Source organism: Rhipicephalus microplus, chromosome 6 (genome assembly GCF_043290135.1).
Source record: "Rhipicephalus microplus isolate Deutch F79 chromosome 6, USDA_Rmic, whole genome shotgun sequence".
NCBI lineage: Eukaryota > Metazoa > Arthropoda > Arachnida > Ixodida > Ixodidae > Rhipicephalus > Rhipicephalus microplus.
This window is the reverse complement of record NC_134705.1, coordinates 159,801,892-159,819,308: the sequence shown is the minus strand read 5'-3', so window position 1 is coordinate 159,819,308 and position 17,417 is coordinate 159,801,892. Positions and strand designations below refer to the sequence as shown.

Below are 17,417 nucleotides of genomic sequence, written 5' to 3'. Positions count from 1 at the left end.
CAAGTCCATCTCGTTCATGCCTCTATGTCTGTTGGCCACTCTCCTGAGCAATCCACCAATTTGTTTGGCGGTGTTCTGCAATTTTGTGAGGGCCATGGTATTTTGCGTGTTATGTTGAATGAGCATACCCAGCACTCTAATGGTCAGAACCGGAGGAACCAGGCCGCTTTCCAACATAATTTTTAACGGTGCTTGTTGTTGGGCATCCGTGCCTGGCGTCTTTTTGGTTGTACTTCTAATTGTTAGGAGTTCGGATTTCGAGGAGGAGCATGTTAACCCGTTGTCTAACATTGCACGACGTTGGCTGCCTCCTGTAACGCGTCATTTATCGCACCGTCCGAGCCACGGTTCGTCCAGATTGTAACATCGTCCGCGTATATGGCATGTTTGATATGTAATATCCTGTTTAGCTGTTGTGGTAAGTTCATCATGGTGATACTGAAGAGTAGGGGCGAGAGGACGGCACCTTGCGGGGTTCCTCTTGTGCCTAGCGTAAACTTTTGACCGCGCAGTTCACCCAGTTGGATGGTGGCCGTTCTTTCTCTGAGAAAGTCGGAAATTTAGGCAAACGTTCTTTCGCCCACGTTCAACTGGGATAAGCCATTTAAGATGGCCTGATGCGTGACATTGACAAAAGCTTTACTGACGTCCAGGCCCAGTATGGTCCGAGTGGCTCGTACTGGGCCTGGGTCAAGGAAGTCTTGTTGCAGTTGAAGCATAACATCTTGTGTTGATAGACACTCTCTGAAGCCGATTAGGTTGTCAGGTATCAGATGCTCTTTTTCAATGTAATTGTTGAGTCGGATTAATATGATATGCTCCATGACCTTGCCTAAGCAGGAGGTGAGAGAAATCGGTCGAAGGTTTCCCAGTTCCAACTTCTTGCCCGGTTTCGGAATAAAAATGACGGTAGCTGCGCTGTGCTGGCGTCCGCCAAGCCGTTTCAGGACACGCTGTGGAGCGTTCAAGTTGAGCTTGCTGACTGCTGTACCTGACTTGCATGAAGTATGCTGTAGACTCTACAAGCTTTATTTTTAAAAATGGTGCACTTCCTATGCATTGTAATACAAGTTTTCTATTCACACATTTTAAAGTGCGCACAAAGACCAAAGCTGCACAGAGGAATGAATAGACATACGCATATTTCTAATCGAGAGCGACCTTTATTATGACAAAGAAAGGAGGGTGCGTGAGCCATAAGCAGGCAGGACGTTGGGAAAAACCTACTTCAAATCAAATGAAATACAGCTTGACCTGTTAGACAGCCAATCTTGGGAAATCAAACATCTACTTGAAACTATTAGCAATGTGGTAGACAGCCGTGTGACATATATGCTGGTCGTAAATACTGAGAAATCAGTCATGACCCTTTTTGCCGTAATATTTCTATGCTGTGGTCATACCTAAGAAGATAGAGCGAGGAAAAAAATATCACCACTTCAAGTTTTTCAAAGATACCACAACATTAAGTAAACTGTTGCTCTGTACAGTAGTGAATCATAAAGAAAAGAAAGGTGTGAGGGAATGTGTTCGCGAATGGTATGATTTGGCACAATTACTGCCGACTGTGACTAGCTGAAGTGACATTTGCTGATTATCAGCCCCCTCCACACAAAAAAAAACGTTACATGAAAAGCAGCTAGCAGCTCTCCACTTTAATGTCTGAACGTGGCTTCGTCTCCTTGCAAGTCCATGATGGCAGCCCCAACGCCGCGTTGCCCGAAATAGCACTCAGGATGGCAAACGCGTCATCCTTGTCTAGCAACCCGCGGGTGTCGCCACTCGCATTAAGGTTGATAAACTCCTCTGTTGTGAGCGCCAAGAATCGAAGCTTGGGCATGAACGGGGCAATGGCGGTCTTGACGTCGACGGGCTTGTCGTTTGTGGTGGTGATCTTCTGGCAGAACGCCTGCGCCCATCTGTGCACTGCGAGCACCACGGACATCTCCGGCACGTTAGTCACCTGTGGTCGTGTGAAATTGAAAAGAAAAAGAAAAAAATGTCGTGGCAAACTTGTTCACGGACAACTATCATTGCGATAAAAACACCTCACTAATATACATATTTTATTAAATTCATATAAAAGTGGACAGCCAAGAGCTTATCAAACTGAGCAGGCAAATAAGGTATGCTTTGTAGCACAGTCTCCAGAGACAGACATATGCTGTTAATGTGATTTTAATATGAATAACAGCTTTGTGCAGTGATGAATTTTATGTCACACTTCACCTTATTAGCAGCCATTTGCCGACTTCAGGTCCAAAATTTTTTTATTGCGACATAAGGAAAGTACATCAACTAAATCTCCCTTTTAATCCAATACAATGCATTGTGTAAAAATAAACACTGCAAAACATTTCTGTACACAACAGTCTAGTTTTTCAAGGACACGGTGTACTGTGTGTTTCTAGGACTTTCCATCTACACTTTTATCACTTGTGGTGAAATCATCATAAACTGGTGCTGCATTTTTTATTGTCTAGCTTTAACGTTGTATTTATGCTACCTTTCAAGTCAAGAGCTCACTGTTGCGGATATATTCACTAAATAACAGAAACACTCAAATTAAGAAAGTTGTTCGAAAATGACAGAGCTAGAAAAATTATTCTTGGCCTGCTAGCTTCAATAGTGCTAATGTGCTCCTTGTATGCCGCATACTTGGAAATATTGTGGTTAAAGGTCGATCTGTGCATGGGACTAGCTTTTGTTTGTTGCATGTAGCTTTCTCAAGAAACCGATGTAATGCTTCTTTAGAGCTTCAAGTGCATCCAAGCCATGCATAGATTTCATAATTAAGCAGATGCAGTGGCTATTGTGTGAACTGCACTCTGCACATCCCCATTTGCAGTCAACTAATGTTGAACAAAGTATGGCCATGTAAGCACTTGCCACCTTGTCCAGAACGAAGTGTACAGTCTCCTGCGAGCAGTCGGTGAAAGCATCAGACGCCAGGACAGCCTCGGGGTGCTCTTCGAGAAGTCGTCCCACGACAGTGTCGACGTCCCCGCCACCATTGAGCAGGGAGTAGTCGATCACGTGACACACCTGCTCGGCTGTCAGGTGGGCCCTGATGTACTCCGAGCAGCTGAGGGCCAAGAACCGTTCGAGGTACTTGTCTGCCGCAGTTCTCGTATACATGGCTTCTTCCGTGCTTTTAATCTTGGGCACTCCGGTGTACAGGTACCTGGAGAAGTCATAGGCGATGATGCATATGTGTTATAGGTATTCGTGAAGTAAAAAGGCAGGACTAGAAGCAGAATCGAAGAACACAGGAGGGAGGACGCAAGAAGGAGCCCTTCATACAAAAACATAAACTTTTATTTTTGTCAGGGATCCCCCCTAGATAAATGGCGAAGACAAACTTGCAAATTTGTATTCTAGAAACCCGAAATAGCAATAAGAGTAGATCTTGGACTAAGCAAATTTGTCGCACGTTATGCATCGTGTAGTACTTCAGGCAAATAGTAATGGTAAGTTTTTGGTAGCGTTCATTTAACAAAAATTATTTTTGAGAGATTCAAGTGACGCTTCTGCACGTGTCTCAAACGTCTCATTTTACACATATATAGCTACGCAGTTATCAGCCAGCTTCTGTATTTGTCGTTTAGTTAAGTGCAACATTTTATCGGAGCTGGCTTTTAAAGCATTGACATAGTGCAGACACTGACTATACGCTATGGAATTTATGTGAAAACAATAACTGCAACTGAGGTGCCCAGAAATAACCACTTTAGTGCTGTTCAAGCACTTGCATAGCCTAAGGGCATATTGATTCGTTTCCACAAAAGAACTTTTGCTTGTATACTACTTATTTTCTCCATTTATTAGCATGCTGATGTTGTAATTCGCAAATGAGCCTTATGTCTGAACATCTTTAGATCCACAAGCAATATTGCACCTCGATGTAATATACAGTCAAAGCTCGAAATAACGAATACGGACATAACGAATTACCTGTTATAACGAAGTAGGCAGAGTATAATCCTGTTGTTACGCAGTTTCTGGAATTTTCAATTTTCATTTATTACAAACTTTCCGGTGTAACACTATGTTTTGGAGTCAGATGTAGCTTCGTTATAATGTGGTCTGACTGCATTGATGGGTGCAGTCGTGCTGTCGTATACTAGTGCGTATGTTTGCAGATATATCATTCGCTAGGGCACTACATAAACTAAAGCTCCGCAGATGACTACATTTTGATACAACTGCACAAAACTCACTTTAGAAGGCCGTAAAAGCCATCAGGGTGAATGTCTGTGATCACCACGACATCCTTTTCTGGGAGCTGACCGTAAAACATGGCGGCGAACACCTCGTTCCGCAGTGCCAGCAGCTGCCGGTGGGCCTTGAACGTCTTTGAGATAGGAAACTTCTCTGGTTTTATGTGGAACTCCACGTCCGAGTACTGGCCGCTTTCCAGGAACTTTTTGAAGTTGAACTGCGGTATGTACAGCAGGAGCCAATGTCAGTTGTATATATGTGTCATGTTGCGGCAGTGAAATACATGAAAAACTGAAAGGGGTTAGTTTGAGAAGAAACCAGGTAAACTTGCGCGTGGAAGACAAGTAGCACCGTGACGAACGACCGTAACAGTTGTGAAGCTCATTCATCTCTGACGCACAAAAGCCGTGTGGCATGTGTAAATCTCCTCTCGATTTTTCTCGTTCCAAAGAAGACATCATTCATACCCCACTAATCGATTGTACTGCCTCTGTAGAGTCTTCATTCCTTTTCTGAACCTTTTTGTTGTTTCATTGAGATAGTGGTGTAGTACGTATGTAATTATCACTGGAAAAAAATACAACATGAAGCGCCATGGCGTAGTTTCTTCGTGCTGTCATATTCGCGTTGGTTTTTATACTCGTATTCATTAAACTCCCAGCCGAAGTGCACACCCTACTACTAACGCTGACAGTACAACACTGCTTACAGGTGCAGTAGCATGTCACGTGTCATCAGAGGTGTTAAGGGTAATAAACTCATCTGGCGTCAACACGACGAAGTTATAGATGAATGGGGCAATATGACAGTTTACGTGAGCACTTTGTTGAGCATGCAACCTGATTGAAGTCGGAAACAGTGGAGAAATAGTTCTCGATACGTCAAGGCATGGCTGACACAAAGCGATAACACATGCAGCAGCGTTATTATCTGCATTGTGAAACCAGCCGCATGGTTACAGTGAAAAAGAAGCACACGTAGCACAACAACACGTATCGCAGAATAAGGAAATGCTGTACAACACAGTTGATAAACAAAGCTACACACTTTTTCGGTGTATTTCTTGCTCACTTCTAGGGGGCTGCTGGTGGTCGGCAGCGGGTTTCTAATGAAGAATCCCTCAGAAATGCTTCCCCAGTGTCACTGGAGGCAGCAGTGAAGGCACAGGTTAAAAACGAGACCGCTAAATAGCCGAGAAAGGAGGAGGATCAGGCGAATGTAAACATTAGCACATGGCGCCAGGGGTGCCTGGTCCATGGAGCCATGACGTGGCCAAGATCACGATGGGGCCGCGCTTTTGCAGACTAAAGCTGACGTGGGCATTAAAGGAAGAGTGGGTTGGGGGTAGGCTCTTACTCGATCAATCGCAGCATATTTGTCGCCAGCGTGGATATTTTGGTCGGTGCGTCCGAGATATTCTACGGCGAGTCACGCGGAGTCCCACCAGGCCCGGAAAGAAGGAGGGGTTGCTTTCTCGGAATTCAGGGCGCGCCGGCGGCTCTTAGCGCTGCCTCGTGGGAAATCGTTGATCGCAACAGCATACTGCACACGATGCGCGTGTTTACTTGAAATGTTCGAAAAAAAGATCGGAGGTCGTTTACGGGCCCTTTAATTGAACGACCATGGACAAGAAGAGATGACTGAAGCAAAACAGTGTTGCACAGCTAAGTCAAAATTGCACTTACTCCAAACATTGTCCTTGATGTCGTCTCTGAAGATCACCCGGAACAGGAAATGATTGGGTCCAGCGAGCCTGCAGAAGTCAATTATTGATGTACGCTCAATGACGAGATACAGTGACGCGGACTGCTGATTTGCAGCGATTGTTATAGCAAAAAAAAAACATCACTTTAGAGGACCCCGGAACAGCTAATGCACAACCTGATGTACTTTGTATGAGCCCGTCTATATATATATATATATATATATATATATATAAGGGAAAGAAGTGTATACAGAAGGGCTCGTTTTTCTGTATTCGACACAATATTATTGAGATCTAACAGACAATAATGCCAAGGAACGCATATAGGAAGTTATTAGACCAATTGTAATGTCAATAAGAAGAAAGAAAAGTGGGTGAAAAAATAACTTGTCTTGAGCAGGAATCGAACCTACGACCCCCGAATAACGCGTTCGAATATATATATATATATATATATATATATATATATATATATATATATATATATATATATATATATATATATATATATATATATATATATATATATATATATATATATATATATATAATATGTGTGTGTGTGTGTGTGTGTGTGTTACGAAAGACGGCGATGAAAACACGGTACCGAAGGCGCCACTGCTCCGATCTCCACCGACACGGTCACCAGCCGTTTGGTAGCGTAGGTTTCTCAGCTCGCGACTGCTTCTGCACAGAGCTGATAGACGAGCGGACGAGACGACGGTGAGTTAAACAAGGTTCATGTACAGCATATATACAGAGGCGTTACAAATTCGGCACTGGGACCGACAGCTTAGAGACCCGAAAAGCCGAGCTCTCCTCTCTAACACATAGGTCTCCCCCTCACGACGCGCCGCAGGGCTTTTTTTTATATGCACCGGGAGGATTCTTTGAGTAACCAAATGTCCAACCAGAAGCGCCGCTGGCCGTGAGGTCAGAATATTCCAATGGGGTCGCCGCTGGGCCAGGTCATTCTCATCGAATCTGGAGCCGCTGCGCTGCACGTGGCTGCACCCAAGGACGAGTGACGTCGCCACGCATCGCGTCAGACTCGCCAGACAGGAAGGCGCCGATTGCTTCGACGGGCTCGCTGTGCGTGCGCGACAGAAAGGCACCGCCGCGTGATGACGCCGTTGAGTTGTTCGCTACAGGCGGGTTCGCGTGCTGGCCTTGACACAGATTGCCTTTTTCAGGGGCATGGACGTTTGCTGTGGACTCGCAGGCATAACAGCACCCCCGCCGCCAGACAATGCGCCGGAAAGACGAGCTGCTTCCACGTGGCTCGGATGTCAGGCGTGCTGGTTCGCCAGGTCCCTCCAGGTTCGCCTCCAGGACCGTGGGGAAAATGCAGCTCCAGACTCTGTTCCGGGAACACATCCCATTCTTGAGGACGGATCCCAGCTCCACTGGCTTGTCGCCGCAACTTGTCAACCAGCTTCGCTCATCTCTTCTGACGATCTTTGGTGTCAGCACTTGTCCATGGTTCTGCAACTTGTCAAGAATGGTTCGACAACAGACAACACACGACACAAGCAAGTGCCCTCGGTCACCCGACAGAACACCAGACAATATATATTACAACATATACCTAGCTACGTGTCTATCGGAGTTTCGTTCGCTCTACATCAAGAGGCACATGTGGGACACAAGACTCTTAAGATGAGTACTCAATTTTTTTCACGTACAACAACGTAACGAAATAAAATAGAGCGTAAAGTTGGCTCCTTGAGCTCATTCAGGACGAGAGCGCTCAGCTAAGACCGTGATGAGGACAAAATTTTGCCCCGAATCGCCAGCGAGAAACCGAAAGGTGGAGAAGGTACTAACTAAACGCACGGCTCAATGCGTCTGCTTTAGCGTTTAGCTTTCCTTTTTTGTAGCGAACGTCAAAGTTGTGCTGTTGGAGTATCATGCTCTACCTCAGTAACCGGCCACTTTTAGGCGACGATACCTATGCAGTACCAGGAGCGGCTCATACTTGCGATAATGCACAGAGGAACAACGATACGGCTTGCTATGGATTGACTCTTCACCAGTTAGCTCGATATCGTGTTCTATCACCGTCTTGTTTCCGGTACGGTCCGAAAACACGTCTCCAAACTCGGAAACAATCCTTTTCAGGTCCTCCTTCTGGACTTCACTTGACCTAGGCTCTAGGTTCAACTGCTCCAAGATTACCTCCGATCCCCTTTCGATTACATCACCAGAACTCAAAATTTCTTCTCTCTCTTCCTCTGAAGAATTTAACAGCAGATTTACGACCGCTTGACGTTAAACGTATGGTTTCATCAAGTTACTGTTGTAAATTTTGTTCGGCCGCCTTCCTAATTTCACATCATAATTGGCATCAGAAAGCTTCGATATTACTTTGGCGGGCCCTTCCGAATGAACCTCAAGCTTGTTCTTTTCGGACGGCCGCAGCAGCATCACCTGACTTCCTACTTCAAAAGCGCGCTTCTTCGCCAATTTGTCGTAGTATTCCTTCAACAACATTTGTGCAGCTTTCATGTGGCTTTCCACTAGCGCTTTAATCGTGAGGTCCTCACGCTGCTCTCGAATGAGCGTCTCTCGATCAACCCTCGACAGCTCGCTCCATCTTTCCGCAACAGGCGAGAGCGTTGCACTCTCTCGCTCTGACTCAATGGCGCCATGTCGTCTCCCCCTGCTACGGAAACCGCGCCAGACGCTTCGGCGACGGGCCGCTCGGGTGACTGCTCACATGACTCACACGGAGAATTTTCTCTCTGAGGTTCCGTCGACTCGCCGCCAAGGTCACTTGATAGTTCACCACATTGAACAAGATCAAGCTCCTGCAAGAGCTTCCGTGCTTGCGTTCGCGTGAGGGCCATGTACGCTAAGTTGGGGAAGAACGATTTACCCTGCCCTTTTAGAAGCTGCTCTGAGTTGTTAGAGAAAAGATAAGGAAAACGACCGGGAAGCGCGGCAGACACAGCCGCTTCGGTGCGAAGCTTACCGAACGGGCCTTCAATGACAACCGTAGCGATTGGTAAGCAAGCACTGTGCTCCTCGGCGGCTTGTCTGATCCACGCGCATTTTCCTGTAAAGTCATCCGGAGACACCAATGAAGGATGGACAACATCCATGGTTGCCGCTGAGTCACGAAGTGCTCGACACGTTTGCCCATTCACACTAATTTCTTGGAGATACGGCTCTAACAACCGCATGTTCTTTTCCGATTCTCGGATTGTTGCAAAAGCAAACTTTTGCTTACAGTTTATCGCGATGTGCCCTTCCTTTTAGCAGTTGTAGCAGATTAGCGGCTTCTGTGATTCAAACGCCCGTGTGGTATCAGTGCGTTGTTTGGGAACCTCACTCGATTTCTCCGCTTCCGTTTGCCCTTCCCCTACAGTGTCTTTCGTAAGAGACGGGTCCTTCTTGAAATTACGGTGCGGAGCGGGTTTCGTTGATCAGGTTTTTTTTTTTTGAAAAGCCCTCTTTCCTTTCATCCTCTTTAACGCGCACTGCCCTGCTATGCAACTTTCGGCGAGTATAATACTCCTCAGCTAACTTTGCTGCCTTGTTTAGCTGTACTTCACCAAGTTTGTCCTGCAGCCAAAGCTTGACATCCTCCTCGATGCAGCGGTAGAATTGCTCCAATGCAATGCATTCTACCACTTTATCGCGATCATCATAAACACCTTCGCCCTTGAGCCATTCAATTAAATCAGCTTTAAGACGAAACGCGAACTCAACGTGTGACTCATTCCCCTTTTTAGCATACCGGAACCTTTGCCTGAAAGCATCGGGCGACAACTTATAACGTCTCAAGAGCACTTCCTAAACCTCGTCATAGCTCTCAAACGCTTCCCTCGACAAGCAAGTTATCGCGTCGGACACTTCGCCGGGAAGAAGAGCTAACAGGTTCTGCGCCCAAAGAGACCGCTCCAAAGCATTTCGCTCACAGACGTCTTCAAACTTGACGAGATACTTCGCCATGTCCTCACCTACTACGAACGGTGGCAGTTGGTCGCGAATTCTCTGACCGCTGACCTTAACTGTCGCAGAAGCTACGCTAGGCGCCTGCGAACACTGTAGGATGGCCAATTCTATTCATTTCAACTCAAGGCGCTCCTGTGTCTCAGCCTCCTCACGGCGTTCTCGCCTTTCAGCTTCCTCGCGGCGTGCTTTGATATCCGCCCAGGCCTCATCGACTTCCTCAGGCGACACTGCTTCATCCTTCATGATCTCAAGGATGGCTTGCTTTCATTTCGCACGGCCCAAAGTAATGCCGAGTTCCTCACAAAATTCGATGAGTTCCTTCACTTTAAGGTTCTCCATCGTTCACACTAGCCTCTTGCTGTTTGCCCTGTTAAGGGTCTACTTGCCGTATCCACTATAAGTCTACAAGCAAGACGCGCAAGCAGTTTTCAACACTCCCGTGTTTACCCTCTCCGCATTAACTTTGGTTTTAAATCCCTTCGACTCTGCTTGAAACGATCAAAGCTCACTCTAATGCTTGACACAGCCCTTCTCTAAACTACTATAACCTGAGCTAGAGTAGTCTGGTCAACTGAGGGGAAAACATCAGGCACTCACCGCATCGATGTCGCTGACGCCGGCCGATCACGCAGCTGCCAACCACTGTTACGAATGACGCCTCCGACGACGTTACGAAAGGCGCCACAAAATCTCACCGCTGCAACCACTGTTACGAAAAACGGCGACGCCACCACGGTCCCGAAGGCGCCACTGCTCCGATCTCCGCTGACACGGTCACCAGCCGTTTGGTAGAGTAGGTTTCTCAGCTCGCGACTGTTTCTGCGCAGAGCTGATAGACGAGCGGACGAGACGACGGTGAGTTAAACAAGGTTCATGTACAGCATATATACAGAGGCGTTACAAATTCGGCACTGGGACCGACAGCTTAGAGACCCGAAAAGCCGAGCTCTCCTCTCTAACACATAGGTCTCCCCCTCACGACGCGCCGCAGGGCTTTTTTTTATATGCACCGGGAGGATTCTTTGAGTAACCAAATGTCCAACCAGAAGCGCCGCTGGCCGTGAGGTCAGAATATTCCAATGGGGTCGCCGCTGGGCCAGGTCATTCTCATCGAATCTGGAGCCGCTGCGCTGCACGTGGCTGCACCCAAGGACGAGTGACGTTGCCTCGCATCGCGTCAGACTCGCCAGACAGGAAGGCGCCGATTGCTTCGACGGGCTCGCTGTGCGTGCGCGACAGAAAGGCACCGCCGCGTGATGACGCCGTTGAGTTGTTCGCTACAGGCGGGTTCGCGTGCTGGCCTTGACACAGATTGCCTTTTTCAGGGGCATGGACGTTCGCTGTGGACTCGCAGGCATAACAGTGTGCGTGTGTGCGTGTGTGTGTACGTGTGTGCGTGTGTGCGTGCGTGCGTGCGTGCGTGTGTGTGTGTGTGTGTGTGTGTGTGTGTGTGTGTGTGTGTGTACCACCACGAGCCGATGAGCAGGGCTCAGTGCGTCGCCTCTGCAACCCGCCCAGGCCCCAGCCCAACTAACCCAACGTACATTCTCCCGCCTGTCGCGTCATGGCGGCACACTTGGGTGACCCAGTATCGGGTAACGCCAGCAGCGGCAAACGCAGCTGACCACGTGGATAGCTTCACGGTGATTCATGATGCTGGGCGTGACACCTGCAGCCGCCAATCAGTGAACAATTTTTGCGGCACAAAGCGAGCATAATTTGCCCAAATAAAGTTCAAACTTGTCGACCAGTAACTGAGGTAAAACTTGTTGTTGGTCTGGCTGTTGCATGTTACAAGGAAATTAGACGATGCGAACCAACGGGGAGGAATAGGCGAAAGGAAAGGCACCGCCAGTAACCTCGGAAAGGCAAAAAGAACGCTAAGCCCTTGCTTTCATCAACATCAGGTGATGTTCCACTGGGTTGTTGTTTTTCTTGTTGTTGTTGTTGTTGTTGTTGATACAGTGGTTTGAATGTCACCTCAATCCTACGCGTAACAATTTACTTAATTATAGAAAAATGCCTTACAGATCCAAAGGCAGAGGAAAAGGGTGTTACAGTAAAATCAGAAATAAAATTTTAAAGAACAATGTTACAGAGCAATGAAGTTAATAAGAGGCAGTGTTTTACGTCATTCTCATACAATAACTTCGCACAGTTCCTATAGTTTTGGTCCACCTCCTCACAGCTTAGCGCCGTTTGTTATCGCTAAGCCTCTGCGTTTTCGGAGATTATTATTATTATTATTATTATTATTATTATTATTATTATTATTATTATTATTATTATTATTATTATTATTATTATTATTTAATTGGAAGATGTTTTTTAAAGTTCATTTCTCGTATAACCCTCCAGTTTCCCGAAATCCGGTGTTTAATTTCGCATAATAAGTTGTTGCAGTGTCTTCTCAATAATTTCATTTGCGAAAAAATTCGTTGCATTGTTGCTGATACTCCTGTTTTTTTTATCCTTTCATTTTTTCTTACTTCCTGTCCGCTTACCTTGATGTACACTGCTGCACTAGCAAACGTGTACTTTTTGGGGAACTGAAGCTTGTCAAGGTAGCTGTCCTTTTGTGTCAGCCTCCCTCATCTTATATCAGATAAACTAATTATCATTATTATTTTTAAAATTATAAATACTCCGAAACTCAAGATAAAATGAAATATCAACACAAAAACGTGTGAGCACACTTTAAACTGGAAGGCGCATCGACGAGTGGCTCAGGGCACATTCACAAAAGATTAAAAAGAATGCAGATAAAGGTGCCCATCTTGTGGCTCATGTTGATGCGCGTAGAGTTGCAGTTGCAGGCGCCATGAGGCAAGTGCGACACAATCGGTTCAAAGCCCCAGACACCTCTTCTAAGGCTCGAAGTGTTCTCTAGTTGACACTGGCACCAACACCTTCGTAACAATAGTAACGCTCGCTGCAAATGTGAGGCGCGATTTGAAGAAGCGTCAGTCCTTGGCAGGAGCAACAATGAGCATGCGCTGCTGGCATTGGAAGCCTATCGTATCAGAAATAATAATAATAATAATAATAATAATAATAATAATAATAATAATAATAATAATAATAATAATAATAATAATAATAATAATATAATAATAACCCTTTATTGACATTTAGAGGGACCAACAATGCAATGCAAGATTGGTCTGCCAAAGCCTCCATGGGCTTGAACGGCAGAGCGGACAGAAGTACCGGCAGGGAACATCCAAAGTATGCCTATAAGGCACTGAAGGAAACTGTAACAAAGAACTCTAAGATTTTGGGTGAAAGCGCTGATACCTAGAAAAGATAATTGCTGGAAAGCCCAACTCGGCTGCTGACCTGCACGTCGTGGGATCGAATCCCGGCTGCGGCGGTTGCATTTCAGATCGAGGCGAAAATGCTGTAGCCAGTGCGCTCAGATTTGAGCCCACGTTAAAGAATCTCAGGTAGTCGAAGTTTCCGGAGCCCTCCACTACGGCGTCTCTCACAATCGTAGGGTGGTTTTGAGACGTTAAACACCACATATCAATCGAAACACTGAGATTCCAGCATCCCACCAATTCTTTTTTACATGACTTTGAAGGCGTCAACGAAGACTGTGCAACGTACCTCCGCTCATAAAGGCGAGAAGATTTGTTTGGTGTTCAGAAAAAAGGGTCAATGGTTTAGAGTACTCGGTACTTTATTATGGGAGAGCTGAAAGCCGTCCCTTGGGCCTCACACTTGATGAGGCCGCTTCGACGTGTGTTTAGAAAAAGCAGTCAATGCCATAGTAGAGTACTTGGCACTCTCTTATGACAGAGCTGAAAGCCATCCCAAGATTATGGTTTTGTCTGCGTTTTAAAAAAAATTGCCCGCAGCTTCCCTCGGGGGAACACTGAGGAGGATGCGGACCATATAATTGGTTAACGGGGTGTTAAAGTGCGACTTACTTGGGTCGATGGCTAAATTGGTTAACGTGGTTGTGAAATGGGGTGTTAAATTGCGACTTACTTGGGTCGATGGCTAAATTGGTTAACGTGGTTGTAGGAGGGGGTGTTAAATGAGTGAACACGTACACACGTATGCGAAAGGGCGGCGCTGGTCGAAGGGACGTCGATCATTGTGTTTGTGGATTCGTTGGAATTCATTTCACCGCGACCTTGGACGTCGACGCGCCGTACAAACCAACCGATGAGCGGCAACTGAGCGAGCGAGCGCCGACCTTGAGTATATATACAGCACGACGGCGCATGCACTGTCAGCTGTTGAATGTTCTCGAAGCGCGACGCCACATGCGCGTCCACTGGAGAATCAGGAGAATTGTAGATGTCGAACGCGGTGTGTAGAGGAGGAAGGGTGCACAGATGGTGGAGGAGTGAAGCGCGCGCGGTGTGTAGAGGAGGAAGGGATGCACAGATGGTGGAAGAGTGGGCGACGGCGCGACGGCGCATGCGCGCGCGTCAGCTGTCGAATGTTCGAGAAGCGGTGCGGACGGCGCGGACGGCGCACTACAAGGCGCGAGTATAAGATGCTCTGCATCTAAAAAGTTGGCAGATCCCACGTGCAGTGGGAATCCATGATATGCGAAGCACGAATGAGAAAGGTTGATATGTCACTTAAATATCAGCACAACATTACGAGGGGGAGGTAAATGATGCCGTACATGACTTCCGGGTCAAGATTATCATGTTTGGATGGGTCGTTTACCTTCCTCATCTATTCTCGTAACGCGATGACAAATTTTGTATATGTGGAGATAGCGAAACGACCGCAAGCGAAACGAACGCTGGGCACAGCGACACTACGTTAGCAAAACGCGAGCACTCTATTGTCTGACGCCAGGTGCGCACGGTGCGACCACCGTCCGTCGGTGCGGCCTGACGCCAACCGGCGCGAAATGTGACATGCTGCATTTCGCGCCGATGCGTTACCCAGAAATACTGCGTTTCCCTCTTGTCATGACGGAGGAATGGCGGACGCGCTGAAATGCGTATGCGTCAAAGCAACGCTGCACGGCAAGTGCCTGCAATATATAAGTGGTTACAACAGAAGAAAAGAAAAGTGCCGACCCGTAACTGTCTCTCCTTACAAAGACACCTCAACAGGTCAGCACAGGAATGGGGTATGGGGAATAAAAGATATAGGGAGGGAAAGATTGGAAAAGAGAGAAAAAAAAGAAAGGCGAGGGTCATTCGTTCTGCTTTCCGCAACGGACTCACAAGCCCCCACGCGCCATGCACAGTTGACTAGGAAAGCTCCCAAGGGCCGGAGAGGTATCGTCATCGAGAGGAGGACAACGGTTTGTTTGGCGCGTCGTACAAAGTGCGTGAAGCACTCGCCGAAGCGCGTAATCTTTGTACGGAAAACATTGTGGTCCGTAGCACTCACTAATACGAGTCCAGTGGACATCGATGGGGAGGCACTAATGTTCCTTCAGTTCACAAGCGCTCAAATAGCGCAGAAGTCTTGAGGAAGGTGATGAGGGCAGCTTGCGCGCGCTTCACCAGGCATGCGTGCGCACGGGGAAAAAGAATCACATCAACAGTGCTGGTGCAGAGTCCCAGTTTGCTGTAAGCATCGAAGAGTGATCTGCGCGCGTCCGAATACTCCTCACACTGGAAGATAATGTGATGGAGTGTTTCGGGCTGTGGGCAATGACGGCAGTTTGGGTCTCCACGTCCCGACTGTCTGTGAACCCGTTCCGCCGTGCGGTAGCAGCCGATGCGCAGGCGGAGAAGGAGGGCACGCTCCTCTATCGAAAATCCAGTTTTCGGGAGTGGGCGTGGTGGCTGCCCTGCCGCAACTCGTGGGTCCGGGTGGCGAGCAGTGACGGAGCACCGTGTGCGAAGCCTTGCTACGTCGAATGTGCTCACCGCTGTAGTCACATGGGTTCCCGGAGAGTGTGCTTCTTTGGCCAGCTCGTCGGCCACTTCATTGCCGGATATTCCAACGTGCGCCGGTATCCATTGCAGCACAAGATCACACCCTAGGTCCTGCACTGCTTCGAGCTTCCGCGCGATGCGCGTGGCAACCGGAGGTCTGCGGGCGTCCTGCGTGAGTAGTTGGAGAGCAGCACGTGAGTCCGAGAGAACGGCAGCCGACGGAACTCTCAGTTGAATGAGGGCATCGACGGCGAGGTCAAGCGCGGCGAGTTCGGCTATCGTCGACGATGCCTCGCAGGCGAGGCGGCACTGATTGTGAAGCTCCAGCGAAGGCACCACACACGCAGCCGCGGCACACCCGTCGTTCAACACTGAACCGTCAGTAAAGACGAGGAGTCGTCCCGCGAGAAGTTCGTCAAAAGTGGCAGCAGTTTCGTGCCGAAGCGCACACACTGGCGTCGTCCGCTTGCTTGCCACTCCCGGTAACCGTGTCCGAATCTTGAGAGGGCGATGGTGGCAGGGCGGGGCACTATAGTCATTCACATCCGGTGAGCTCGGGACGAGGGCGTAGAATGCCGCAGCGCATCGCCCCATCCGTGACTGCGGAAGTGAGGAGAGCCAGAATACCAGCTGCTGTGCGTGGCGCGAGCATTTCATACGCTCTATGTGATTTAGCGCTCGAAGATCGGCCCGGAGTGACAGTGGCATGTCTCCTGCCTCAGCAAGTGTTGGGCCGATTTGAGATGATATGGGCAAGCTGAAAAACTGGCGAATCGTGGATACGGTGCGCTGCGTCCAGATGAAACGACTAGAATTGGCAATCCTACAGTGTTCGCAGGCGCCTAGCGTAGCTTCTCCGACGATTCAGGTCAGCGGTTTTAGAATTCGGGACCAACTGCCACCGTTCGTAGTAGGCGAGGACATGGCGAAGTATCTCGTCAAGTTTGAACACGTCTGTGAGCGAAACGCTTTGGAGCGGTCTCTTTGGGCGCAGAACCTGTTAGCTCTTCTTCCCGGCGAAGTGTCCGACGCGATAACTTGCTTGTCGAGGGAAGCGTTTGAGAGCTATGACGAGGTTAAGGAAGTGCTCTTGAGACGTTATAAGTTGTCACCCGAGGCTTTCAGGCAAAGGTTCCGGTATGCTGAAAAGGGGAATGAGTCACACGTTGACTTCGCGTTTCGTCTTAAGGCTGATTTAATTGAATGGCTCAAGGGCGAAGGTGTTTATGACGACCGCGATAGAGTGGTGGAATGCGTTGCATTGGAGCAATTCTACCGCTGCATCGAGGATAATGTCAGGCTTTGGCTGCAGGACAGACTTGGTGAAGTACAGCTAAACAAGGCAGCAGAGTTAGCTGAGGAGTATTATACTCGCCGAAAGTTGCACAGCAGGGCAGTGCGCATTGAAAAGGATGAGAGAAAAGAGGGCTTTTCAAAGAAACCTGATCAACGGAGACCCGCTCCGCATCGTAATTTCAAGAAGGACCCGTCTCTTACGAAGGACAGTGTAGGGGAAGGGCAAACAGAAGCGGAGAAATTGAGTGAGGTTTCTACCACACAGGCATTTGAATCGGAAAACAAACGGAAGCCGCTAATCTGCTACAACTGCAAAAAGGAAGGACACATCGCGAGAAACTGTCAGGAAAAGTTTGCCTTCGCAACAATCC

The 17,417-nt window shown here is 47.9% G+C and overlaps 1 protein-coding gene across 1 annotated transcript in view; it reads right to left on the bottom strand.

The window, feature by feature from the left end:
• Positions 1 to 1,437: 1,437 nt before the first annotated feature.
• LOC119168384 (BTB/POZ domain-containing protein 6) overlaps positions 1,438 to 17,417 on the bottom strand; it is a 30,628-nt gene continuing 14,648 nt past the window's right edge. Inside the window, exons 2-5 of the mRNA XM_075866881.1 lie at positions 5,907 to 5,974; positions 4,221 to 4,438; positions 2,893 to 3,184; positions 1,438 to 1,963 (exon numbers count right to left, since the gene is read on the bottom strand). Coding sequence (XP_075722996.1) covers positions 1,640 to 1,963; positions 2,893 to 3,184; positions 4,221 to 4,438; positions 5,907 to 5,915 — 843 coding nt within the window. The 5' untranslated portion in view covers positions 5,916 to 5,974 and the 3' untranslated portion in view covers positions 1,438 to 1,639. The remainder of the gene's footprint in view (positions 1,964 to 2,892; positions 3,185 to 4,220; positions 4,439 to 5,906; positions 5,975 to 17,417) is intronic.